General features: G+C 36.3%; 5 protein-coding genes and 1 non-coding gene across 6 annotated transcripts; 2 read left to right on the plus strand and 4 right to left on the minus strand.

The window, feature by feature from the left end:
• Positions 1–6,319: 6,319 nt before the first annotated feature.
• LOC112087982 lies at positions 6,320–7,831 on the minus strand. Its single transcript, XM_024158135.1, has one exon. The coding sequence runs from the start codon at positions 7,829–7,831 to the stop codon at positions 6,320–6,322; it is 1,512 nt and encodes a 503-aa protein (XP_024013903.1).
• Positions 7,832–9,296: 1,465 nt separating this feature from the next.
• Positions 9,297–11,003, plus strand: LOC18021896 (reticulon-like protein B13). Its single transcript, XM_006404788.2, has 4 exons — positions 9,297–9,356; positions 9,466–9,652; positions 9,999–10,210; positions 10,698–11,003. Exons 1-4 carry the CDS (start codon positions 9,317–9,319, stop codon positions 10,877–10,879), a joined length of 621 nt encoding a protein of 206 aa, XP_006404851.1. The 5' UTR covers positions 9,297–9,316; the 3' UTR covers positions 10,880–11,003.
• A 173-nt stretch (positions 11,004–11,176) lies between these two features.
• On the minus strand, positions 11,177–11,248 carry TRNAM-CAU. Its single transcript has one exon. It is a non-coding gene; the product is annotated as a tRNA-Met (tRNA).
• Positions 11,249–11,703: 455 nt separating this feature from the next.
• LOC18021897 (LOB domain-containing protein 10) lies at positions 11,704–12,636 on the minus strand. The gene has a single exon (XM_006404789.1). It carries the CDS (start codon positions 12,634–12,636, stop codon positions 11,704–11,706), a length of 933 nt encoding a protein of 310 aa, XP_006404852.1.
• A 4,121-nt stretch (positions 12,637–16,757) lies between these two features.
• On the minus strand, positions 16,758–17,490 carry LOC18021898. The gene has a single exon (XM_006404790.2). The coding sequence runs from the start codon at positions 17,431–17,433 to the stop codon at positions 16,924–16,926; it is 510 nt and encodes a 169-aa protein (XP_006404853.1). The 5' UTR covers positions 17,434–17,490; the 3' UTR covers positions 16,758–16,923.
• Positions 17,491–20,005: 2,515 nt separating this feature from the next.
• Positions 20,006–21,175, plus strand: LOC18021899 (cold-regulated 413 plasma membrane protein 3). Its single transcript, XM_006404791.2, has 4 exons — positions 20,006–20,224; positions 20,337–20,447; positions 20,539–20,609; positions 20,734–21,175. Exons 1-4 carry the CDS (start codon positions 20,106–20,108, stop codon positions 20,997–20,999), a joined length of 567 nt encoding a protein of 188 aa, XP_006404854.1. The 5' UTR covers positions 20,006–20,105; the 3' UTR covers positions 21,000–21,175.
• Positions 21,176–26,333: the final 5,158 nt, after the last annotated feature.

Genomic DNA, 26,333 nt, shown 5'->3' on the forward strand with positions numbered 1-26,333 from the left:
TGACTATGTAGGACTATCAGTATACCCAATGTAGCTCATCAATTAATAAGAAATTAACATGTGATCTTTCGACGCCAGTAAAGACTTATGCTTCGTGCAATGGAGCCCCACGTACAGCTAATTCTTGTTAACAGGATCGTCATCATTTATATCTTGAAAAGGTATAGACAAAATATGTTAATGATTCTTGTTGATAGGTTTGCAAGTCGGCAAATAAAAAAGTTAACTTTTTCTTGTTGATTGGGTTGGAAGTCGTTACCATGATGAGGCTCGATGTGAAAATCATCACTACCGAACTTACATTAAGTGTCTTTATGTTAAACGTCACACCCTCGTGACTTAATTAATAATAACCTCAAATATATAAGAAAAACAACAAAAACAAATCAGTAGCGATATGATATTAATAAAATATCCGTCATATTTAATTCGATCCATTATTCGTCTCGATTCGATCCGAAAAATCAGAATATTCGTAATTTTATGGAGCAAAGCAAATAGTAAAATTCAATATTCGTTAAAAACCGAGCAAATCACAAATACTAAAAAAATTAAGACGGATATCCGCTCCGCTCTGATATTTATATAGATAGATAATAATTCATATAAAGTGTATAATTATTATATATAAATGTAATTTTTGTGAGTTTTTGTTTATAAATTTGATTATTATAAATATTAAAACTTAATAAGTTAAGAAAAAAAAAATTTTAAGAAAATATTGTCATTTTTAGCTAAATTTTTATTTTTTTAATTTTTATTTTAAATATATTATTAATTAAATATTTTTGTGGGGCAGATCGGATATCCGGCAAATATTTTAATTTTGGCGGATATCCGGAAAATGAATATCCGGATAATTACGAAACAGATACATATCGAAAAAATGATTATCCAGACGGAGCGGAGCGGATCACGAATATCCCCTCTCAGTCCACCCTTAGATATTATTATTCTATATCAAACGGGGATGTTTGGCTTTTCCACAGAAGAGAGCGTTAAGAGGAGTCTCGGATTCCGTGTAAAGAGACTTCTCGTCGTTCCAGACACGAACATAGAGCTCTTGTCCTAAGTATCTCCTTGACCATATTTGCGACCTCACATTCCACATTCCCTTATTTTCTAGTGATACCAATTTATATGCTCGTCCACGACATTGGATACACCTAAAGATACATTTATAGAAGATTCAGAACCATACATATATATCTTAGATGTGATCTAGACTCCAAGTGTTGTTTCAAGCTTGAAATAGCATAACAGACTGACTCAAGTATATTCATTAATTAAGGGTAGACATGTAGGTTTGTTAGGTTTCTCTTTTTTACGTGTAAACTTTCTAATTAATTTAAAACATGTGTTGAGTAAAAAAAACAAAAGAAGTAAAAATATACATGTTTCTCTGCTTTGTTAAATTTTGAGAAAAACGGTTACCAACTAAGTTTCACAAGAAAAACTTCGGTTCGGATCTATTTTGAATTCGGTTTGCTAACAAAAAACTCGAATTGAATTAAAAATATTTCCTATTTCCTATTTAATACTACCGAATTTTAAATATTTTCAGTTTGAAATATAAAAAAACATGTTCTCATATTTTTTTTTTATAAAATAGTCGTTCTTTCTTTATGGACAATGGAGTTTAAATACGTTTAAATCTTCTCAAAAAAAAAAACAGATATTGGGTGGGAACTGGGATCATTTTGGGCTCTATACCGGCAAGCTACCCCGATTTTCTTGTCCATAAACATATTAAAAAATTCAGATTTCACCTGAAATGTATGCCTCGAAACAGCACAACCAAATTGTAACGTCTCCTCATGGTCATGTTTCATATGCTTGTCCTGTATCTGATTATATGCAAAACTTCATCAATGGATCAAAATTTTATCGGATTGTTCCATAGCGATATAGAATAAGAGATATTACCAAAAAACATATGCGCTAGTGCCGTCAATGTGCCAAGACTGCATAGATCGCTCGTTGTGTTCTGAAACACAAACTCGACGTATTCATGAAGAGCCACATCGAAGACCGAAGTTCCAAGAATGGATGGTCCAGGTGTTGGCATGTTCTTAATAGTCTTGAAATCGAACACTCCAGGAATGTTGTACCAATCTGCTCATTTCAGTGGAGTTGTTGAGTTAACGTACGACAAACTGTTCACTGTGTACCGGAGTTTCCGGTTAATCCTCGCTTTCCCGTTGGCTAGAACCAAAGTTCGATTTATCTGTATGGTACCATATATAGGTGAAACGATCCTTGTGGGGTAGGCCTTGCTGTATTCGCTGTCAAATTTAACGTAAATTCACCTTTCAAATTAGGCAGTGAAAAATAAAAACCAAATTGAAATTAACCAAAAACAAAATTACCTGATGGTTCTTGCCTGTTTCATGGACCAATGGGGAAGGCGCGAGATGGTCTGATTTTGGAACCTTGGTAACGGAGGATTCCGGTTGTGGTAAGTACCGGTTTGGTTAACCAGGTTGAAACCACGATGAAGTAGTCTTTCACTGGAGCCTTCAATGTGATCAGAACGGTCACTTACTGACCAACGCGTACGTCAAGCGACTCATAGACCTCTTGCAGAGTGTGGGAGCATTCTACTTCGACGAGAGTCATCATTTGTCCTTGTATCCTAAAGTTAATCGATGTTGATATTCCAACATTTGATATCCGAAATCTATATATCTTGCATTAATAAAATAAATAAATAAATAATACATCAATAAAGAGATCAAAGAAATGAGAGATGAATTTAAGGGGGGGGAAATGGATCTTGTTGATGAGAATGTACCATGCTGACCGGTAATTGCTAAACCTTTAGCAGCACCATTGATCAGACCGTCCGGAAGAGGAAGATCACGACCTGAGTCAAGCCTCTTTCGCGGTTCCTGTCAAAAATAATAGAAGATGCAGAAATATCCAGATTACTAGTTAAACACTAAAATAATATGGTTGCTTGGGAAACAAGTTAATTCATGAATAAGGGTTTATTTCTACCTTGTGGCCCATCTTGTGCCAATCATTGACGAGGAGAGTGAATTCACCGCCTGCTTTAGGGTAAATGATAGGGAGCGGAAGCTATATAATGAGAACTTTAAGAGATAACTCCAGGAGCACTCGCAAACGAATTCGGATCTTGACTTAGTCGAAACTCTCGTCTAAGGCAATGGGGTTTAAGAGTACTTCTCTTAGTGCTTTAACAAGCTCTGAATAATTCAATATCAAAATCAAGTATAGTACAAAAGATTGAAGCAGAACTAATTTATAGCTGAAACTAGAAGATCTTAATCCTATCGGGAAAAGATTTGTAATTATCCTAAACTTTAAAACAGAGAAGCAAACTTAATAAGTAAATATCCTAAATAGAAACGACTACGTAAAGGCCGCAAATCGTATTCGTTGCGGAGGTCCAACTCACGATATGCACTGCATCAGGTCCCCTCTGGTGAAGAAGGATTCACCCACGAATCAGGAACATCGTTGTCGCCACAAAATGGAGTCAAGTACTTGACATTGAACACATCACTGGTGCGAAGATGAGAAGGAAGACGAACACGGTATGCGTTCGCGTTGATGCGTTCAACAACTTCAACAGGTCTGATCTTCCGGGACTTTAGCTTGTTATACTCATGCAGGGGAAGACGGTCCTTTGTCAAAACCACCCGCACCAAGTCACCCGGCTCAAAAAGTACCTCTCTACGCTTAGCATCTGCGGCGACCTTGTACTTCAAAACAGACTTCTCCAAGTTTGCTTTTGTTGTACGATGCACCTCTTGCAAAGCCTCCACAAAGTCAACTGCCTCCCCATGATGACGCGTCCTATCTGGTAAGGTAGACAAATCCAACGGACAGCGAGGAATCACACCATAGACCACCCGAAATGGGGATAAACCCGTACTGCGATTCGAAGCGTGATTGTGCGCAAACTCCGCTTGGCACAGTTTCGAATCCCACGATTTGATATTATCACCCACCAAACAACGCAGCAAATTACCCAACGCCCGATTCGTAACTTCTGTTTGTCCGTCCGTCTGAGGATGGTAGGCTGAGCTCATGTCGAGACTTGTTTTCAAAAGCTTCCAAAGAGATCTCCAAAAATGACTAAGAAATCTAGTATCTCTGTCAGATACGATAGACGACGGCAATCCATGTAAACGGTAAATCTCTCGAAAGAACAAAGTTGCCACATTAACCGCATCTGTTGTCTTTTTGCATGGAATAAAGTGTGCCATTTTGGAGAATCGATCCACGACGACGAAGATGGAATCAAAGCCTCGTTGTGTACGAGGAAGGCCCAACACAAAATCCATACTTATGTCAGTCCATGGCTGAGTAGGTACTGGTAAAGGAAGATAAAGCCCTGCGTTAGAAGCTTTACCCTTACCCTGATGACAAACACGACATCGCTCAACAAAACGGGATACATCACGGCGGACGGAAGGCCAAAAATAAGACGCCAAAACCAGCTCCAATGTTCTATCCCGACCCACATGACCCTCGTTGTGTAGTTCACAAATAATTTGGAGACGCAAGCTGCACTCAGGAATGCAGAGCTGGAGGCCGCGAAATAGAAAACCGTCCTGAATCGTATAATCGCCTGTTACTCCACGTTCAGCGTCTGCAAAAATACGGGCAAAGAATGGGTCTGTGATGTACAGATCAGCAAACGATGCAAAGCCGGCGACTGAAGTGTGCATCGTCGTAAGGAAACTGTGTCGTCGGCTCAGTGCATCCGCTACTCGATTGGTTTTACCCGACTGATGACGAATCGTAAAAGTGAATTGTTGCAGGTAGGCAATCCATGTAGCATGACGCGAGGACACCTTGGCTTGGCTATCTAAATGACGCAAAGCATCATGGTCAGTAAACAGAACAAATTCGCGATGAATCAAATAATGCCGCCAATGTTTAATTGCTTGAACAATGGCATAAAACTCCACATCATAGGTGCTGTAACGTCCCCGCGCACCATTCAATTTTTCACTGTAATAGGCAATGGGCCGACTTTGTTGACTTAAAACTGCACCAATACCCAACTTTGACGCGTCGCAATGAAGTTCAAAAGGCATCGCAAAGTCCGGTAGAACCAATATCGGCGCTGTCGTCAGTTTTTCTTTGATGAGTTCGAACGCCTTTGTAGCTTCAGATGTCCATACAAACTTCCCTTCTTTCATACAGCTAGTAATTGGAGCCATTATCGAACTAAAATGGCTGACAAATCGACGATAGAAGGACGCCAGGCCATGAAAGCTGCGTACTTCGGAAATCGATGTTGGAATTGGCCATGAACGGACGGCTTCAATTTTGGAGGAATCGACAGACAGGCCTTTATCAGACACAACATACCCCAAGAACAAAACCTCCGAGGCACCAAACTCACACTTCTGCTTCGCCACGAACAGCTTTTCAGCTCGTAAAACCAACAACACATCGCGTAAGTGCGCCGCATGTTCTGCTAAGGAAGAGCTGAAGATTAATATGTCGTCGAAGTAAACGACGACGAACTTGCCTATAAAAGGACGCAAAGCCTGATTCATGATTCTCATGAATGTACTTGGCGCATTGGACAGGCCAAAAGGCATGACGAGCCACTCAAAAAGACCTTCGCGCGTTTTAAAAGCTGTCTTCCATTCATCCCCTGGGCGAATGCGAATTTGGTGGTAGCCACTCTTTTCGCAGAGCCTATCTGATCTAGCAAATCGTCGAGACGAGGAATCGGAAAACGGTAGCGAATGGTGATTTTGTTAATTGCACGACTATCAACACACATTCTCCAAGACCCATCTTTCTTTGGGATAAGTAAAGCCGGTACTGCGCACGGGCTTAAACTTTCACGAATGTGACCCTTGAGGAGAAGATCCTCAACCTGAAGACGAAGCTCTTCGTGTTCTTGCGGACTCATCCTGTAATGGGGTCGATTAGACAGTGTCGCACCCGGTGTTAGATCGATCTGATGTTGGATGTCGCGCAATGGCGGTAAACCCTGCGGAAGCTCTGTAGGGAACACATCAGCAAACTCAACCAGTACTGCTGCGAGTTCAGGAGCCACCGTTGACGAGAGAATATGATCTGGAGATGCGGGCAACAATGCTAAAGCGAACCCTTCCCTCTGCATTTCTGAAACAAACGACGCATAAGAACAGAGCAATGTCGTATGCCTTGCGATTGGGGGTTGCACCGGAGCCGTGGACTCAGGTGGAGATGGTGGTGCAGGCAGCGAAGTTTCACGCGAGGGTACCAGTAAAATTTGGTGCGTTTCCTAGATGAACTGATATGTATTTTGAGCACCATCGTGAATGATTTTTCGATCAAATTCCTAAGGTCTTCCTAGTAACAGATGGCTAACATCCATCGGAGCTATATCGCAGTACATGCGATCCCGATAATATGGTCCAATGGAGAATGGTACCAGTGATCGTTGAGTGATCCGAACGCTCACACCCTCACGCAACCACCCAAGCGTGTACGGTGCCGGATGATCCTCTCGAGGCAGTCCCAGCTTCTCGACAGCAGCATCTGCAATCACGTTCCGACAGCTACCGGAGTCGATTATAAAGCTGCAGACACGACCACGAATCGTGCAAGTAGAGCGAAATATGTTGGTTCGTAACCATTGCATATCCTGACGTCGCGGGGTAATACAAGTACGATGCAAGACCAGCATTTTACTCGTATCTCCTTGCGTCCGGACAACGCGATCCTCCACTGTGCTATCACCATCATCATGAGAATCATACACAGGTTCCCGATCATCGATCGCGTCATCAGCAATTAGACCACGACGAGGTTGGTGTGGACACGCTTTTTGTCGGTGCCCTTGCTCCCCACACGAATAGCAGCGCAGTGCATTGGGGCGAGTTGATCGTCGCAACGTCGTCTCCTCTGTTTGAGCTGTTCCTCGAGAAGACTTCCCAATGATTTCGCCATTGTCCTTAGCTTGTGGTGCTCCATTAGTGAAATCCGGAGCTTTGTTTCGATTCGCCGCCGAGGCCCAAGTAGACGACCGCAATTGTTGTTCGAATGAAACAGCACGCCGAAGCGCCTCGCTAATTGACGTTGGATCAAATTGGGCCATCGCTGATTGCAATTGAGGTCGCAAACCTCCGATAAAACGAGACACGAGTTGGCTCTCGCTATCGTGTAGCTCGTTACGCGTAAGCAAGACGGAAAATTCCTCCGCATATTCCTCCACACTTCGACTTCCCTGTCGTAAGTTTTGAAGACGCGTGAACATCATACGGTTGTAATTATGTGGTAGGAAAGCTTTCCGTAGATGTTTTTTTAATTTTTCGCACGACTGAATCGGTTCCCTACCGGTGCGAGTCCTTGTCGACTTGAGTTGTTTCCACCACGATGCCGCATGACCGCGAAATCGCATTACCACCAGAGGGACACGTCGATGATCCGGGACTTGTTTAAAATCTAGAACTTCTTTGACGGATACAATCCAATCAAGCAGATCATCACCCCGAATTCCCCCATGAAACTCTGGGATGTCGACTTTAAAACTTGCTTCCCACTTGTTGTCACGACCATGATCATTGTTGTCACGATTACGAACCCTCCGGTGATGCTCATCTTCTTCCACTTCATCAACATCGTGACGGTCAGCGAACGGGTTGTCACCTCTGTCACGTACATGTGCCTGAGCTGGCATCCGAGCATCCAATCGGGTCATTAACATCTCACCCATCTCATGAATCGAAGCGTGAATTGTTGCCTGCATATTTTCCTGCATTGCCAGGAGCTGTGTACGAAATTCAGTCCAATCGGCTGCGGTATTTTGGTTGTCACCGACGGCGTTGTTGGTAGTCTTCTTTGGAGGCATTGTCGAAAACGTCCAAACGCAACCCACAAGAATGTGCTGTCTCTGATACCAACTGATAGGGAGCGGAAGCTATATAACGAGAACTTTAAGCGATAACTCCAGGAGCACTCGCAAACGAACTCGGATCTTGACTTAGTCGAAACTCTCGTCTAAGGCAATGGGGTATAAGAGTACTCCTCTTAGTGCTTTAACAAGCTCTGAATAATTCAATATCAAAATCAAGTATCGTACAAAAAATTGAAGCAGAACTAATTTATGGCTGAAACTAGAAGATCTTAATTCTATCGGGAAAAGATTTGTAATTATCCTAAACTTTAAAACAGAGAAGCAAACTTAATAAGTAAATATCCTAAATAGAAACGAATAACCGCAAATCGTATTCGTTGCGGAGGCCCAACTCACGATAAATTAAAGGTGGGGTACGTCAAACCGAGTGGTAACTTGTGGACATGGTGACGCATTCCTCAAAAGAGATCACAAGGGAATTCCAAATTCCAAAGTTTTTATTTAATTAGTCACACAATGCGTGACTAATACGGTCGGATTTTCCATGATGCTCTTCTTATAATTTCTTTTTTTATCTGCTTCTTTTTAAATTGATATAGCCATGTCAATTAAGACTATCAAAAGAATAGGTTACTCAATCCGATAAAGCCTCCTACTCTCCTAGTGCTGTCCAAATCTATAATCTCATTGTCTTGGAGTAAGTTAGAAGTCTATTTAGCTATAATTTCTTTTTTTTTTTTTTGTTATTGGTTACTTTGTTATTGTTAACCATTCCGAAAATATTAAGCCAAGATCCATACAGTTTTTAAAGGATACGAATATTTTTCCTAACCAATAATTGAACTGTTTAAATCAGATTTATCTTCTTCTTTTTTGGAGAAATCTAGTTCACACGTACTAGTCTTACTTTTAGTTGCTCATCGTGTTAAAATCCTATTGCATTTTTTGTTTCTTTTCATTTTGTCAATTTACTGATATTTGTTGTTTTTAGAAATAAACAGGGTCTGAATTCAATTATTTGGATTTGGAACTGTACTTTTTTAAATATTTGACGTTCGAATATGCGATTAAGTATCAAAATATATGATCACAGTATATGCGGATATATCTTTAGAAAACGAATCTTTTTTTTACCATTTGATCACTGTAAATCGATTGTAAAGTCTATTTAAAAATATTATAATTTCCCTTAATTTCTTTTTAGTTTTTCGAAAATTGTATCGATGATCAAAATTTACCATATCCAGTTGAACGAACTCTAGGCCTTCTTTTACTCCTAATCAAAATAGTCCAACATAAGTTCCATAGAAAGCAACACATATCAACCATGCATGGCTCCCACGTCAGCACAAAATCACCACGACGTGTTACTTTTCTTACACACACGCACAAGTCTTTCTAATCCTATTGATTTCTATAATATAAATACCATAAGCTTTTTTTTTTTAGTTACAAACACCAGCTATTATCATAACAACCATGGCCAATGATGGTACCAAAGACCCACCACCCAAATCTGGTAAGAACAATAGTTTAAGAAACATTATGGAAAAGAAAAAATGAAAAGACTCAGTTATAAGATTTATTTCTAATTTTGTCCTTTTTGTGTTTCATGAATTAAATCGAAGATATTGTGGAGGATATATACTTATGGAGGAAAAAGAAACTGGCCTTTTCTGTGCTCTCTGTCTCGACGGTGACATGGGTTTTGCTCAGTATATATGGTTTCAATTCCATAACCATTGTTTCTTGGACAGCCATCGCCATTGTCTCTATGGTCTTCCTCTGGGGGAGTTTACTTCGCCTTCTCAGCAAGTAATTAGTTTTTTTTTCATCTCAAATTATCTTAAGGTCTTATGCAAATTTTGTTACTATATTTTTGTTGTTTTTTTAGAGTTTTTAAAAGACTAATGACCCTAATAGAATACAAATCTCTAACGATTTTTTATTGTGAAATCAATTTTGGAATTGGATCTGTTAGAAGGAAACATGTTAAGAGTCGCCGACTCATGAGTCGGTCTATGATGTGGACGGATCCCATTTTCAAAATAGTCTTATAAATTATCAAATAACTGAAGTTTAAACGAACATTTTAGGTTTTTATGTTGTTGATTATATTAAGTTTAAACGGTTTTTTTGGTGTTTATTAATTTTTGGACAGGGTTGAACCGGAACTGTCAGGCTTAGAAGTGTCGGAGGAGTTTGTAGCGGAGACGGTGAGGTCTTGTCGAAAGCTAATGGAAGAAATGGTTAGATGGATGTTCCGAGTCGGTGCTGAGAGTGAATGGTTTGTGTTCGCGAGAACCGTTTTGGGTTTCTGGATCTTGTCAAGAATCGGGAACCTTCTCGATTTCCATACTTTCCTCTTCATCGGTACGTATTTCATGAAATAGTATACTTTTACTTCTTAAATGTCGATCGTCCCATAAGTTGGATAGGTATAATGCTTAATTAATCGTTAATGTAATCATGAATCATCTAGCTTATGCTTAACCGGTTAAATAATCATTATTTTAATGTTCTCACATGGTAACTTTATCTGAAAAAAAAAATCAAATTTACAATTTCTTAAAACTAAACATTTATGCTATAAATGTCAAATTTCATCTAGTTTAGGGGTTTGTATTATTGTTCTCCGTACTTAAACCTACATAATGCTGACAACAAAAGAAATGTCAATTTCATCAAATGTCATTGTATGTATACACATTAATTTACTTTATAAAATCTGAGCAAACATTTAAGTATTTAAACAACTAACAAGTTTAGATTATTGTACGAATCTAAGATATTTTTTTCCAAAAAATATGGTATGAATTAGATGTGATTCATGTATCCTTTACTCTGTGACATTTTATAGGTTTGGTAGTCGGCTTGACAGTTCCTAAGTTATGGGAGAAGAACAGTGATCGAATACAAAAGCTATTAGCTAATCTCAAAGAGAGATCGAAGGGAGCTTATGATCACACTCAAGAGAAGATTTTAATGATGAAGAACAAGTTACATCATGGTACAGAGGAGAAGGTGAAAAAAACAGAGTAGCTATTTACCTGTCTTTGTAATCTATAAAAGTCAATGTACGCAATGTTTAAAATGTAAACGAAATTCAGTAGATTACATATTACCTTTTCCAACTTTCTGTCAATATAACAAATTTGAGATCAAAGACAATGTGAGATAAAATGTTGAAATTTCAGATCATGCTTAGGACCCGTCTCATAATTTGAAGACCCAATATAGATGGGCCAATAATGCTGTAAACAAATCGTAACAGGTATTTAGTGTCAATAGGTTAGGCCCAGCCTAAAAAGAAAGGAAAATAAAACCGAAGCCACTCTTTATCAGAGCCAGGTTTCGATCCTGGGACCTGTGGGTTATGGGCCCACCACGCTTCCCATGCGCCATTCTGATTTGTTGTTGAATATGCATCCAGTTATGTGTTTATATCTTTTAGAAACCATAGTCATCCTTAAAAACCCTAATTTCTATCTGCCTTTCTTTTGTTAAAGATCCGCCTACATTCTTAACTTTTCAAAATTGATTGTTTTGATGATCAAGATTTTTTTAGAGACGAGAGGATGATCAGTTAAAGATAATCACCCATTGTAACAAATACCCAATTGCAGTCGGTAATTCATCCAGCAACTTTTAATCTTAATAATGTTAAATGAAGTTTTGCAAACAAGATTACAATGGATCAAATTTGGTGTCGAAATAGAGAATGCATATTTAGAATGTTGAATTTATAGATGCAAAAATTGATGAATATATAATGCCATTTATTAAAAAGAAATTAGACATTCAGAATAAATTATCCAACAACGAAAAATGTCTTCTTTTTTTTAATCTTAATGCAACTTTGGTATTTAATAACTAGCTTCCTTGTTCTCAGCTTTCATCCATTTTACCGGTGGCTCAAGGTCTTCCTCCTCCTCATCTTCATGAAGATTCTCTTGTCCCATTGGTTGCATCAGAAACTGCCCTTCACTTTGCTCTTGACCTTCCTGTAATGGAGGCTGAAGCATGAGCTGTGTCTGAAGCTGATCATGGTTAATATGATGATCTGTCTCTTGACTCATTTGATAAGCATCGCCAAAGCTTCCTAAAGCAAGAGATGGTCCGGACAACGACCCACCAGCAGCGTGATCATTCACATCCATCTGGTTATACCCAGTGGCTGTAACGGACCCGTTGTTGTCCATTCCATAACCATTGAACATCCCTTGTTGATCTCCTCTGTCCAAAATCATTGCAGCCATTCTCTGTGCATCAGCAGCTATGAGCTGCATTTGCTCATCCTGTGGTTGATGTTGATGTTGATGCTGAGACAAGTTTGGATCGCGTATGATCATCGGTTCTCCTTGAGGGATCACTCCATGTGGCATTCCTTCCATAGCCATCATGAAATTGGGCGGAGGATTGTTTCCTAGAGGAGGAAGATAAGGCGGTTGCGGAATCACAGCATCGGGTCCTATGTAACCAGCAAGCTCTTCTTTAGCAGTTACAAGATCTTGTTGGATTTTCTTGAGACATTGTTGTAAGAAAGAGATGAGACCAACGCATCCATAGATTGGGTCACGGATACGTGCCTCGGCTTCATAGTAGAGGGAATTAACAGCGTCTTCGCGGTTTAAAGGTGGGAGATCGTTGAGGATCTTGGTTACATTGCTTGCACCAAAGACACGGTGAACAGAGATGAACTTTTGAGGCTGAGTTGGTGGAAAATAGGGTGCAAAGACGCATTCTTGAGTGCATTTTCGTCTCAAGAGCTTGCAAGCTGCACAAGGTGTTGAAGCCATTCGCTCTTAAGATCAGCACTGTCAAAACGAAAAATGCAATTGAGACACAATCATTGCAAGGAAAACGGTAGGCCTATCAAATTTCTACGAATCTTGTAAAACAAGAAACAAAGAACATGATTTTAGCTTAGAACACAAGAAACCCAAGTTATTGCATTTAGTATTTTAATCATCATTTGAATTGAACAGATCAGATCAACTTTCACCAAAAAGCCATAACTATGAACAATTAATTATTCTTTTCATCATTATGGAGATATTATATCAATTTTCAGCCAAATCAATTTCATACAAAAAAAATCAGAAATATAAAATCGAGACAATTAAGAAATTATCAAATCATTATGAAATTAAGAAATCGTACCTGATCGTTCAAGACCACCGATCCCTTTCCCGTTGAATCTTCGATGATGGTACCTGAGATTATGTAACACTTTAGAATAAATATAACAAATTGAAAATTGAAATCCAAAAGAAAAAAAAACCCAAAATCAAATAAAAAGAGTTACTGGATTTTTGGGAGTGAGAAAATGGAGGAGAAAAAGAAAGAAAAAAAGACAGAGATTTTCCCAGTACAGTGCCTGAGGAACCGTGCGAATTGATAGAAACTGAGGAACAAATGACGGAGATGTTTCTGAGAAATTTTTATAGGAAAAAAAAATAAGAGATTTAGAAACCTTAAACAGAAACAAAAAAAAAGAGAGAGAGAGATGGAGGCATCGTGTCATAACAATCTACGCACATGTGGGGAACTTTTGAATCTTAACCGTTCATGCACAAACAAAAATTATTTTTTAATAGATTATTTTTGATAAATTAGCTCTGGTTAAATCTGCATAATTGGTAGATGACTGATTCAAAATATATAAGACATTCAACAAAAGGGGAAATTTGTATAAATATATCAAAGAAAAACTCTTTTTAATGTTCCTTTATTAAAAAAGAAGAGTTTTACAAAAAAAGTTTTACTTAATTAAAAGTTTCATTACTTTTGTCATTTTTTAAAACTGTAATAAAAAAGAAGTACTTTTATTATTGTTCATGATAAATTTAATCATGTACAATACGGCGTGTACAACAATGGACTCACAATATGATCACAAAAAGATGTAATCGTAATTTTGTTGAAATAAGTGATGTTTTCTAATAGTACTTTAAAAAGTGACAAAATAAAATTAAGAAAAATTAAAATAAGTGACAGTCGTTTCAAATTATTCTTTAAAAAATAATTATGTGATCAATAAAAAAATATTAGCGTTACAACTTATAAATAAGATAAAAATTATAAATGATCGTGTAAAGATTTTAAAACCTACAAAAAAGACTAATGGTATTGTTTTTTATTACGTAAGAACAAAATTTAGTTTGAAAAAAAAAAATGAGTTAGTTTTTAAGTTATAGAAACTTTATACATTATCAAACCAAATCACTCAAAAAGAAATTTATTTGATAATTTCATAACTGATTCTGTAACTAATCATCTATTCTATTAAAACAGAAGCACATTTAGTGCTTGCATTCAAACACTCCCAAAGTTTTTTTAATAATATTTTATTTTATTTTTATATTTAATTTCCCAAAATTAGTTATTAATTTAGATATTTTTAGATTTCCTAAAATCTAGGTCATCTTTAATTTAAATTTCAAATTATTAGAAATTTAATTAAATTTAGTTACAAAATTTTGCATTCAATTTAATTTAAATTCAAAAATTTCAAAAAAAATTATAATTAAAATTTATTACAAAAATTTAGATAATAATTTTAATACTTTAGAATTTCTTAAATACAGGAAAAATTTAATTTAAAATTTCTTAATTTTAATACTTAAGAATTTCTTAAATACTTTAGATAATAATGTTTGTCAAAATATGTAAGATATTAAAAATGATTTAAGACAACTAAACGGATGGATTAGCAAATTCATAGATATATAGATTGTTTATGTGTAAATTTAAATTCACATAATAACAAAGTTTATAATTAACATTAGATCAATGTATACTTAATTAACGTATACTCTTATTCTACTAATATACAAATTTTACTGTTTAAAATTAAAATATGATAACAATTTTTTAATTTAAAAAAAGAAATAATAAAAATAAATTATATCTAAACAAAAAAGATAAGTGCAACTTATATTAGAAATAAAAAATAAAACATTCTCGTGCGGACGCACGGGGTTAAAATCTAATTATCATTCTTAAAATAGACTTGATGATTTATTACTTGATGGGTTAGTTACACAAATAACAAGTATTAAAACTGGCTTTTTATTTTACATTAATCGTTTAATTAAACCATTCATGAGAAATAGTAAAATGTATGGAGTTAAAAAAAAATCAGTGAACGTTTACTTTTTAACATCTCAAGATCCAAGCTTCATTAATTTGAATTTGATACAATGTGAACGTTAAACCTGGTAATATCAGAAGTAGATTAGGATTGAATTAATATAGCTTAAGCGGATCAGAAATATATAAGACTATGAATAAAAATCTATCCTGGTATATCAACACTAGATTATCACATGAATTAGGTGTTCACAGAAATAAAAGAGAAAATATAATTTAAAATTCATAAAAAAAAAATAAAAAAAGAAACAATAAATGTAGTTTAATATTTTTTATTGTCAAAAAGTTTTTAATTTTTGTTCTATGGAAATATCTTTACGAATATTCCTATCCGCTTTTTTAATCCCTTCAACCTATCTTTGTGTCAACACTACAGAATACAAAAAGATAAGCCTTCAAGCAATCATATGAAAGATCTGGACTTCAAAGACAACCATGATCATGATAATACTGATAATGAGTCCTAAAATCTTGAAGAAATGATTAGTTCTTATTGATCAACCTGTGAGAGCCACATGAGTGTCTTTGTCTACAATTAACCTCTATCCATGAGGAATTTAGTCTTAATGTGCGAAAGTGCATTCACATTGTCGATTAATAAAATCGTGGTAGCTTCCCTAACGACATTACCTTCCTTGTTCACTATTTTGTCCAAGAAATGGATTCAGGAATACCCGACGCCAAACTCATCTAACTCTTGCCCCCATTAGGGTTGTTTACATTTAGCATGATAGCATCACACATGCTTAGCCCAATCTTTGTCTCCATTCACTGCACCGCGTTAATTAGACTTCTTGGTCCTTCAAATGGGTGCAGATAAAACGGCAAAGAAACAGAGGTTTCTTTGACATTTTCCACTAATACTGCTTCATCTTTTTCTTGAATTGCCATTATTGAAGTCGTCACTAACAAAAGAAATTCAGAATTTTGGATCTACGTTTTGGCTCTGTTATCATGTAAAAGTTAGAATAGAACGGTTTCACTTTTATTAGATACAAAGAAACTATATATATACAAAAGCTAGAGAACCCTAGGTCTATATACAAATAAGGAAACTATGAGTAAAGGAACCAATACAAATCCACCCCGTAATACAAAGTTCACTTGATATACCAAGATTGCTCAAATTTGTAACCAACTTAAGAAAATCAACAATGTTTTTTTTTTCCTTTTTTAATCGCCAATGTTTCATCAATGTTTTGAGAGTCATTTTATCCTAGAAGTGTAAAACATGTGCTGAAGAGAGAATCGATTAGGTATATATTTAGACATGTATAACCTCTCAACTCTCAAGCATCAAACACATGGATGTTTGTTTTATGAGACTATGAGAGTTGATGATATTGCGAAGACGTGATCACCAGCATTTAAGATGATGATAATTTTAGAATTTTCTGTCTCTCAAACTTTTATAGATCAACTTTTCATTTACTTTTTTAACTTTATGAGTCTTTTCTTTTTCTTCATCTTTCATTATGTCCGGGCAGTTCAAAATTCTCTGCAGTGGGCGCAAGACGATTCCACATATCGAGGTCGGAATGGGATCCAGAGGGAGATACAATCTTCTTGGGAACTTTTGAGCATTGCAGTGAAATTATCTACTTCAAGGTATTCTTTTGCTATTCTTTGAGGCCAAAAAACATTACGAGCTTATGTGCGTAAGAAGAAAATAGCTGAGCTGGCAAATAAGATCATTGACTGATGAGCTGGACCAATGAGAAGAAAGTAGTGAGAGTTGGCGATTAGAGATTTGAGAAACTTTAGAGCCACACATTTTTTAGTTATTTCCAACGAAAATAAAAATCCAAAAATCCAAATAAAAACAGAAATCAACCACAAAATTCTGATCTTTTTCATCTGGGTATAGTTTATGATACGTTTAACGCTTAATTAACACAAAAATTTAGATACACATAAAACAATTGGAGATCCTACGGTTTCTGACTTTCGGGTCCTAAAATCCCGTTGACGACGGACGTTCCGACAAGAACTCCGACGAACTCTGCCACCACGACTGCTCCGGCCTGTGTTACTCCGTTGTAACTAACCGCCGTCACGACTTCTTTCTCCGCCGCATTAAATCCTTTTTCCGCCGTCTCTAATCCTCTCTCCGCCGCCTCTAATCCTTTCTCCGCCGCAACAACGCCTTTCTCCGCCGTCTCGAAGCCTTCTTTCACGATCTCCACCGCTCCCTCTTCTGCCTTTTTCAGCTTCTTTCTGATCCCGAAAAACGGAATATCCTCCGCCATTGATGCAGGCTGCAAGCCTGTCGCCACCGTCGCCGCCGTCAGGGAAAACAGCAGATTCCTCCGAGAGGCGCCGGATAGTGAGAACGACGGTTTGCTAGGAAGCGCCCTGCGTGGGCTAACATGCGCATTTCTTGCGCAACGCGCCTGGAGAGCAGCACCACCACCGCCGCTGAGTAAAGAAAGCGAAGCCATTTTTTTTTGTTAAGATGACTCAAGAAAAATCCTAAGCCAAGCAAAGTGGACTAATTGATGTGAAAGAAAAAATTGGAAAAATCATATCTAATATATAAGATAGAAAAAAAAAAAGCATTGTCAAATTGACATGCCACGTCATCGCCTTTGAGATTCTTTCGGAGATGGGAAACAAAAATTAACATGCCACGTCATCAGATTTTTACGTGGTGCGATTGATTTGATCTTTTGTTCTGTGAAACTGAAATGATTAAAAAAAAAGCATTTTGAGACCATTACGATGGTTGCAGTTGCATGGCGTCGAAGACAGTGACTGAAAGTGGAACAAACCCTAGCGGGGCTACCAAAGAAGGTCGAAATCTAGATATTATCCATGCATGGATGGCTCAATAGAAGCTCCCCACAAAAACGTTAGATTTCACAGTTCCGGGAGAAAGAATTAAAGACTCCAAAGTTCCTAAACGAGAAAGATTTCACAGGAAAGTTTTTGGGCTTGTCTTAGGATAAAGGAGTAGAAATGCGTCATGTTTCTCCGTTACTTTTAAGTTGATAAATCAATAATGATTTTGCGCTTTTAAAGATGTTATGATGGCATGAATGCGAATTGATAGTATGAAAAATATCCACATTGGATATAAAACAATATACCTAAGATAATCCTTACACATTAGCTCACTACAAGAAAACATGCCGAAAAACTACGGAAAATATCTTCAGAAAAACTTAGGAAACGTCTCTTTCTTACCAAATTTCTACGAAAATTTGTCATAGGAAATCGGCCATCGGAAATTGTAAAAAGCAAAAAAATGATAGAAAATTTCCTACGAAAATGTTGGTAGGACAGTTTTTCCTACAAAAATTTTAGTAAAACTTTCTTACCAAATTACTACCATTTTCTATCTTAGTGTTCCTTCCAATTTCCTACGAAACATTACTTACCTATTTCTTACGATTTTTTTACTAATCTTTTACTACTACTTTCCTACTAATTTCCTACCAATATAATTTTATAAAAATCAAAAGTTAAATTAATATCAGAAATTGAATTTAAATTAAAATATAATTTAATCATAAATTTGATTAATGAAATATATACAAAAAACAAAATAAATTCTCTAATTACTATGAGCCTAAAATTTGACTGAATAGTTATTAACTAGAGGGAGAGAATGTGAAGACTCTTATTTATAGAGCAACTTCTTCAATAAATTATCTTAGATTGTCGATGTGGGACAAATCCAAAAACATAGTTTCCTACGAAATTCTTACGATTTTACTACAAACGATATTTCGTAGGAAATCTGTAGAAAAAGTTAAATTTGTTCTATTTATAGTGTAGTTTTTTCATCTAAATTCTTAACTTTTCGATATGGGACAAACAAAAAAGACATACTTTCCTACAAAATTTTTACGATTTTTCTACAAACAATATTTCGTAGGAAATCCATAGGACAATTTCCTACGAAATTCCACCAATGTAACAGTTAATTGGATCCTACAACTTTCCTACCAAATTTTGACCATGTTTTCTACGAATATAAATTTGGTAGGTTATTGGTTGGATATATCCTACCACTTTTTGACATTTTTTTTCGTAGGAAATTTCTTACCTAATTCCTACCACTTTTATTTTCCGTCATAATTGCGTAAGAAATTGGTGAAAAATATTCCTACCAAATACTTTTGTAGGAATTTTTCATAGGAATATGGCATGTTTTCTTGTAGCGTTAGCTTTTAGGTGAGTTCTATACCCAAACGTTTTTGTGAACATGGTTAGGACTTAGACCACATACATCAGTGAACCTCTAAAAATTTATTAAAGAGAGTTCATAAGAATTTATTATTATTATTTTTTGGATTTAAATAAAAATAAAAAAATTAAAACATGATTTTCGGCCAATTATATGCTTCCACGTAAGGAAGAGTCGGTCGTCTCTTCAGACTCTTCGGGAAGAGACATGTTCATCAAAAATAGACCTTTTTTTAATCGTTTTGACTTATGAAACTGTGTCATGAATTCTATCTAAGGGCATCTCCAACGCAGGGTTCAAAAGGGGTTCATAAGAATTTTTAAAATTAAAAATAAATCAAAAATGAAATAAAAACAAAGAACAGGTTCGTTGGGAAGGACTTGAAGAGTCGATTTTAGAGGGGTTCGTCGGCCATGTGGCATTATGCTATTGGCTTTGATTAAAAACAATTTTATTAATTTTTTTTCCTCTCGTTTTTTTCTTTCTCTCTCCACCTAAATGGATTTGGAAACTGAAATCAGAGTTATAATAATTTCTTCTTTTCACTTTTTGTTTAATAAAAATTAATAAAATAATCTAAAAAACTCTATTATAGAGTTCAGGGTTGGAGATGGCTTAAACCCCTGATGGACATGCTTTTAGGGCTTAACTCCTTGTACTAATTCTGATTTGTAGTTTTGGAATTTTATTCTCAAAGACTTTTCAACTATGGATGGCTAGCTAACTGATAAGAAAGAAAATAATATTCATGAGTCCCTGACAATGACAGAATCATAAACAACACAAGGTCATCTTTGAATTTTAAGAAAGAATCCCACGAAAGTTCCTTTTTGGGTCTTATTATTCTTTGTCTATTCTTTATAACTCTGAATTCTGCTCTGAATCTCTTACTCTGTTTTCTATTTTTTTTTATTTGGAAAAATGGAAAATTTCGAGTATTTGAATGAGCTTCAAGTCGCTGCAGAGAAGATGGTTCAGAGCTATGGCGTTATAGTTTTGGTCACGTTGTTCTTCAGATGGACGGCGTCCTTCGCTGCAGTGTCAGTCTTTTTTCATGTCTAAAACATTTTGATTCATGTAATTATGTACGTAATTTTCCCATTTAAAATGTTATAGACCTTCCAATAATCACCACTTTTGTTTTTGGTAAAGTCTTCTGATGATATTGGATGGAACGAAATGGAAGTCAACTAATATGTGGACTTCACTATTAGCTCCTTATCTCTTCTTTAGCCTTCCTCTTGTTATTTTCCAGTTCTTGAGGTATGAATCAATACACAAACAAAACAAAGAAAAAAAAACATTTTATGTTGTTGTTCTTGAGTATGTAATAAACAATGATTAATCAACACAGCGGGGAGTTCGGGAAATGGAGCGCTCTCTTCACAGTCATTCTCAAGCTTTTTCTCCCAAACCATTTTCCTGGTACATAATCTTAGAACTGTTTTCTTGAGAACAATTTTAATTATAATATATATTAGAGAACACTTTAGGATATATATATATATATATAATCCTTTTTGTGTGATTCCTTTTATAAAACTTGCAGAGTCACTAGAGATTCCGGGTACAACGCTTCTTCTTATTGTGACTGCACCGGTTTTCTTCGTGGAAACATTCAGAGACCAGCCAAACGGCCTGAGAGATCCAGCAAGTGTGTGCGTACTCACGAGCTGTTACCTTCTAAGTAAACACACTAAAGCTTGTGGTGGTCACAAAAACTCATTCACTCAAAAGGACAAAATCACTTACACTATTTGTCTTTATCTTCTCTTTATCTATCCTTTTTGGTCCTCAGTTACTTACCTCTTCTAAGATCAACTCTTCAAAATGACAAAAACCAGACATTTTGTCTCAGTTTAGGTCGATCGTGAATGAAAGTGTCAAATTTATCAAACTTTTAAAACACTGATTGTTTGTTTGCGAAAGTGTTTGTTGTTTACAGCGAATGTATATATACTTATGCATTATTTTACATATCTTGGTGATTACTCCATCTCCATATCTGATTTGTCTTCTTGTTAGGTTTTAAGGTATTAAAGGAATTCATGAATGGATAGTTAGGAAGTGTTATATGGGGAATTATCTTTTAGTTTCTTCATCTAGATTGTTTTTGTTGTCTGAACTTAGATTGATCACTTAATTCATGATTTTAGGTTGTTTAACGCACCGTACGTGTGTGTTTAAATGACTGAAAAGAACTTAGAGGAGAAAAACATTATTAGCCAACAAGAGTTGATATTCGCTGTCTTGACTTAACAACACTTTTTCTAATGCTATTGATGCTCAAATCGGTTCTCCTTCAACCAAGAGCCAGATACATGAGTCCCGAACATACACGAGCTCGTCTCATCGTAACTAGGATATTACAGGTTTTCTTTAAGGTTATGATATGTCCGAGTAACTAAAGAAATAAACTCTGTTTCGCAAACTTCAAATTTCAATGTCTTTGAAGTTTGAATACACAAAGAAAACATATTGATCAGCAATCTTACAAATATGGAAACAACAGTATGATGTAAATGAGAAATAAAAAAATGGAGATATGGAGATCGAGCTGCTATATATAACCTGGGCATTCGGATATTCGGTTCGGTTCCAGATATTTCGGATATTTAGATTTTTTATCCACAGGTACCAATATTAAATCGGTTCGGATTCGGTTTGGGTCATCTCGGTTTCGGTTCAGATCCTAAAATTATAGAAACATTGAAAACCGAAAAAAAATCAGTTATATTGTGGTTCGTTTTTTTTTTAATCTAAAACCGAAATTCTGTATCTGAAATCAATGAGACTTACCTGAAATGACAAAAAAAAAAAAAAAAAAATTGAAACCCCTGATTTTACCCGAAAACAAATTATTGTTCCACAAATTCCATTCCAAACAAATTCTATTCCAAGCGAATTCTATTCCAAACGAAGTCCAAAATCTGTTTCAAGTCATATCACAATTCATAACAACTCATAATCCTAAAACAGTTTCCAACAACATTCTAAAGTCTAAACACAAGTCACAAAGACACAAACCATAAAAAAAAAAAAATCATTCAAAATACAAAATTGACACACAAAGTACCAAATTCCAAACTACAAAGTTCAAACTCCAAACTCCAAAGAAGTTATCAGATCACCACCGGCTCAGACTCTTTCTCATGTTTTTGATCCTTAAAAGTTGTATTCAGGTTCATACTCTGAAGAAAGACAATGAAGATAGTTAGAAATCATAATCATAAAGTCAAATGAAAAAAAAAAAGTTACTTACTTCTCATAAGCTCATCTTATAACTCCACATCTGAAAGCATACGTTGAACGGTTACCACTCCTTTTTCATTGATATGAATCTCACACTTTAACCATTGTTTAGTACACATCAGAACTTCAACCATGTAGTGTGTCAAACAGCTTCTATAAGGAGTTAACATCCTACCACTAGTACTAAAAGCAGATTCTGAAGCTACTGATGACACATGCATTGCGAGATGTCCTTAGCGACTAATGACAAGACCGGATACTTACCACTATTAAGTTTTCACCACGATATCATATTCAGAACCCTTCATCAGCTTTGGTTTGTCAACACTCTCTTTCAAATACAGGTCCAACTCATTTGTTGAATCTTCTACACTTGATTCTTCTACAAGTTCCTGATATATATCGTCCATTCGTTATAACCAATACCGGTTTTGAAATTCCTTGTCTCCACAGCTTCACCTCTAGACTGATCTTGTGACTGAGAAGATGATCCCATGAGCCTGAGCAATATATTTTTACCGATCCACCACTAACACTATCATTGGCTTTATTTGCAAAAATAGTGTACTCATAAAAAAAACGCTTCAAGATACTCTCGACTTCATCATAAAGGTGAGTAGCTTCGACGCTGTCTTTCCCATATAGCGATTCAAAACAGAGCTAAAGAAACTTCATCTTCTTCCTCGGGTCAAAAAAAGTTGCCACCATTGAAAGCTTGCTCATCTCAACAATCTTATTCCCATCCTGTACTGCAAACGGATCCCAATATTTATCTAGTTTCTTAGTCATAGAAATGGATTTACTAATCAACTCGTCATCAGAAGCTGGATTTTTCCTTATCTCATTAATGTTTGTTGTTATAGTGACTATCTCATTATATAGTTTGTGTGCAGCCACTGAAGTTGATGCAGAAAGAATCATTGTGGAATTGTAAAAAAAATCACAAGGAAATGGACGAACCTTTCTATTGCATTCCAGTCACTCGTACAAGGTGGTCCGACCCTCTTTTTCCCTTCCACAGTTTCTGTAAAGTAGTCGATATAAGGTTTGTCTTCAGCCTTAATCCTCTCAAAAGCCAATCGGAATTTCAGAGCTTGATCTAGCATGTCTTCATATCTAAAGGTAAGCTTCCTCTAGTCATCTTCCCGGTTTCAACTCAAAACTCAAACGCCTTTGTTATGTTTCTAGATGACCTCACATAATGAATAGCATTACGAATAGCAACGACATTGCTATCTACCTCTTACAAGCCATCCTTCATGATCAAGTTTAATATGTGTGTAGCACATCCTAAGTGAAGATATTCTCCGTTGAGAACCATTACATCATCTCCAAGGTTCTTAAACTCTGCTTTGAATCTCCTCATAGCTGAACTGCTTGCTGTAGCATTATCTACGGTAATGCAGAAGACCCTCTTGATGTCCACTCTTCCAAACACTGAATTAAAATCTTAGAAATCGTTGCACCTGCATCACAATTCAATACCTTCCCAAATCAAAAGCTAACTCAACACTTGAACAGAAGAATCAATGGCATTTTGCATCATCAACAAGCGAAAAAAGGCAAAATAAAAGTGTGAGAGAAATCCAAATTTCACTTTTGTGATCATCAATATTCTTGAAACTTAATATCATCTTCCTTAACCGCCAAGAAGTATCGATAAAGTGAGATGTTATGACCATATAATTGGCTGAAGTAGTAGGAGCTGTCCATATATCGGTTGTCAATGACAACCTCTGCTTGTTCTGCCCAAGTATCCTCTTCATAGCTGCTTTTCTTGAAGCATACATTTCCACAATGTCTCGTGTGGCTGTTCTCCGAGAGTGAGGAGTGTAGAGTTTAGTCTTTGTGGTGAAATGCTTCCAAGCTAAGCTCTCTACAAAACTAAAGGCAACTCAGCTAACACCAGCATCTCATTCGTAGCTTCTCTGAAGACAAGGTCTGAAACCTTTCCTAAACCCATAACTCCATCATCACTAGTAGGAGTTATCACGGTTTGGTTACTATCTTTGTTAGCAGAAATCCAAGCTTGATATGCCTTACATCCAAAATTGATGTGCTTCGTAAGGTTGGATGTGCCCGACTTGGTTGAACATGCAAATTCTTTACCACAATAATTAAAGTTGCATTTGTCGTAATTCTTCTTGTGTCTGGTGTAGTGCTCCCAAACCTTGGACCTTATCTTCTTCCTTTTAGAAGAAACTACCACTATCACCTTCCTTTTCTTTCCTCTTGCATTTATTTCCGGTGTCAGGTGTTTCAACATCCTCTTCTGTTTCAGGTGCATCATTGTCTTCATCCATTGGATCCCTATGTTCGCAAGAAGCCATCTGAGAACATAAGCAAAACAAAGGCTTATGATATATAAATGAAATAGAGATCCAAAGACACTATCACACTACACTGATGAAACAGAGAAATAGATGAAAAGAATTGAACATGTGAAAAATTTGAAATTATCAGACTGATGAAAAGAAAAAAAAAAAACCAGAGCTGATGTAAAACTAGTTTCAACTATCGGCTTTTTAAAATCGACAAATCAACTATCGACAATTGACAAATCGACATACCTCTGACCTAATTCTTGACGACGCTGATCAGTGATGGCAAAACGTAGTCGGGCTCAGAGCAGATGTTCTTGTTAGTGGATTCCAATTTTGTATCTGGGGATTTAGAAATTGTAAAGGAGAAGAGAAATTGAAGGAGTAGAATCGACAAATAACAAACCCTAAATCGAAGAAAGATAACCCAAGGTTATTAACTATATACTATATAAGTATATATTATATAATACATGTATTAAGTAATAAGTATATAGAATTATAGATTATATAATATAGAGAATTTGAATTTGGGTTATCCGAATATCCGATCGGTTTTTGGTTCTTACCTGGAACCGAACCGATATCTACGGTTCTGAAAATTTTTATCCATTAGATAAAATGGCCTGATCTGAATCCTAATCTGAACCGGTTATTTCGGATCGATTCTGGTTCGGTTTTTCGGATCGAACCGGTCGGTTCGTATCAAGATTTTAGCATCATTGAAATGTAGTCGTAGAATTATATTCTCAAGACTTTTCAACTATGGATGACTAGTTTATATGAAGTAAGGAAAGGTGAGAAGACTCTATTTTGGTACGATAATTGGTCTTAAATGGGCAAGCTCCTAACGCTCATAGGAACTTGCGGGTTCATTGATCTGGGAATTCGGGAGGAAGCAACGCTAGAAGATGTAATTCTCAGGCACCATAGGAGAAGACATCAATTCCCTATTCTAAACAGAGTATAAAGATGAGATAAATACAGTTTGACAGGGGTACCGAGAGCACTAGGGAGATGCATATCTTTGGAGAGAAAAAGAGAATGTATATAAGCCGGTATTCAGGACGCAATCGAAGAGAGAGGAAATCAGATGTTCTACGCCGAAGGTTGCTTGGGCTGATGGGATTTGGTTTACTCATCATTGTCCCAAATATGGGTTTATTAGTAAGCTTGCGCTGCAAAATCACCTCAGCACGGCAGATTGTATGCAGGTTTGACATTTGAATACACAAGGCACATGTGTATTGTGTCATCACTCAAATGAGTCGCGCAATCATCTACTTTTCATCTGTTTCTACTCTGTGCAAGTTTTGACAAAGTTAGCAAGAGGGATCCTTGCTTCAGATTTCTCTTTGGAGTGGCTCGATGTGGTCACCCAAATCTCTAAACCAGATCAACATCCACTGAAAGGATTCATATCTCGATACCTGTTTCAAGTGGTCATTTACACGTTGTGGAGAGAAAGGAATGAAAGGAAACATGGTGCATCTCCATCACCAGTCTCTAAGTTAATTAAGTTTGTGGACAAAGATATCCAAAACAGATTTGGCTCAATCAGGATTCTCAAGGATAC

The sequence above is a fragment of the Eutrema salsugineum genome, unplaced genomic scaffold (assembly GCF_000478725.1).
Source record: "Eutrema salsugineum unplaced genomic scaffold, Eutsalg1_0 scaffold_15, whole genome shotgun sequence".
NCBI classification, from domain to species: domain Eukaryota; kingdom Viridiplantae; phylum Streptophyta; class Magnoliopsida; order Brassicales; family Brassicaceae; genus Eutrema; species Eutrema salsugineum.

Coding starts and splice junctions, on each gene's coding strand:
- LOC18021897 (XM_006404789.1), bottom strand. CDS start 12,636: ATGGCTTCAACACCTTGTGCAGCTTGCAAGCTCTTGAGACGAAAATGC.
- LOC18021896 (XM_006404788.2), top strand. CDS start 9,317: ATGGCCAATGATGGTACCAAAGACCCACCACCCAAATCTG. Junction 9,357..9,465: donor AGACCCACCACCCAAATCTG/GTAAGAACAATA, acceptor ATTAAATCGAAG/ATATTGTGGAGGATATATAC. Junction 9,653..9,998: donor TTACTTCGCCTTCTCAGCAA/GTAATTAGTTTT, acceptor ATTTTTGGACAG/GGTTGAACCGGAACTGTCAG.
- LOC112087982 (XM_024158135.1), bottom strand. CDS start 7,831: ATGCCTCCAAAGAAGACTACCAACAACGCCGTCGGTGACAACCAAAAT.
- LOC18021898 (XM_006404790.2), bottom strand. CDS start 17,433: ATGGCTTCGCTTTCTTTACTCAGCGGCGGTGGTGGTGCTGCTCTCCAG.
- LOC18021899 (XM_006404791.2), top strand. CDS start 20,106: ATGGAAAATTTCGAGTATTTGAATGAGCTTCAAGTCGCTGCAGAGAAG. Junction 20,225..20,336: donor ACGGCGTCCTTCGCTGCAGT/GTCAGTCTTTTT, acceptor TTTTTGGTAAAG/TCTTCTGATGATATTGGATG. Junction 20,610..20,733: donor TCTCCCAAACCATTTTCCTG/GTACATAATCTT, acceptor TAAAACTTGCAG/AGTCACTAGAGATTCCGGGT.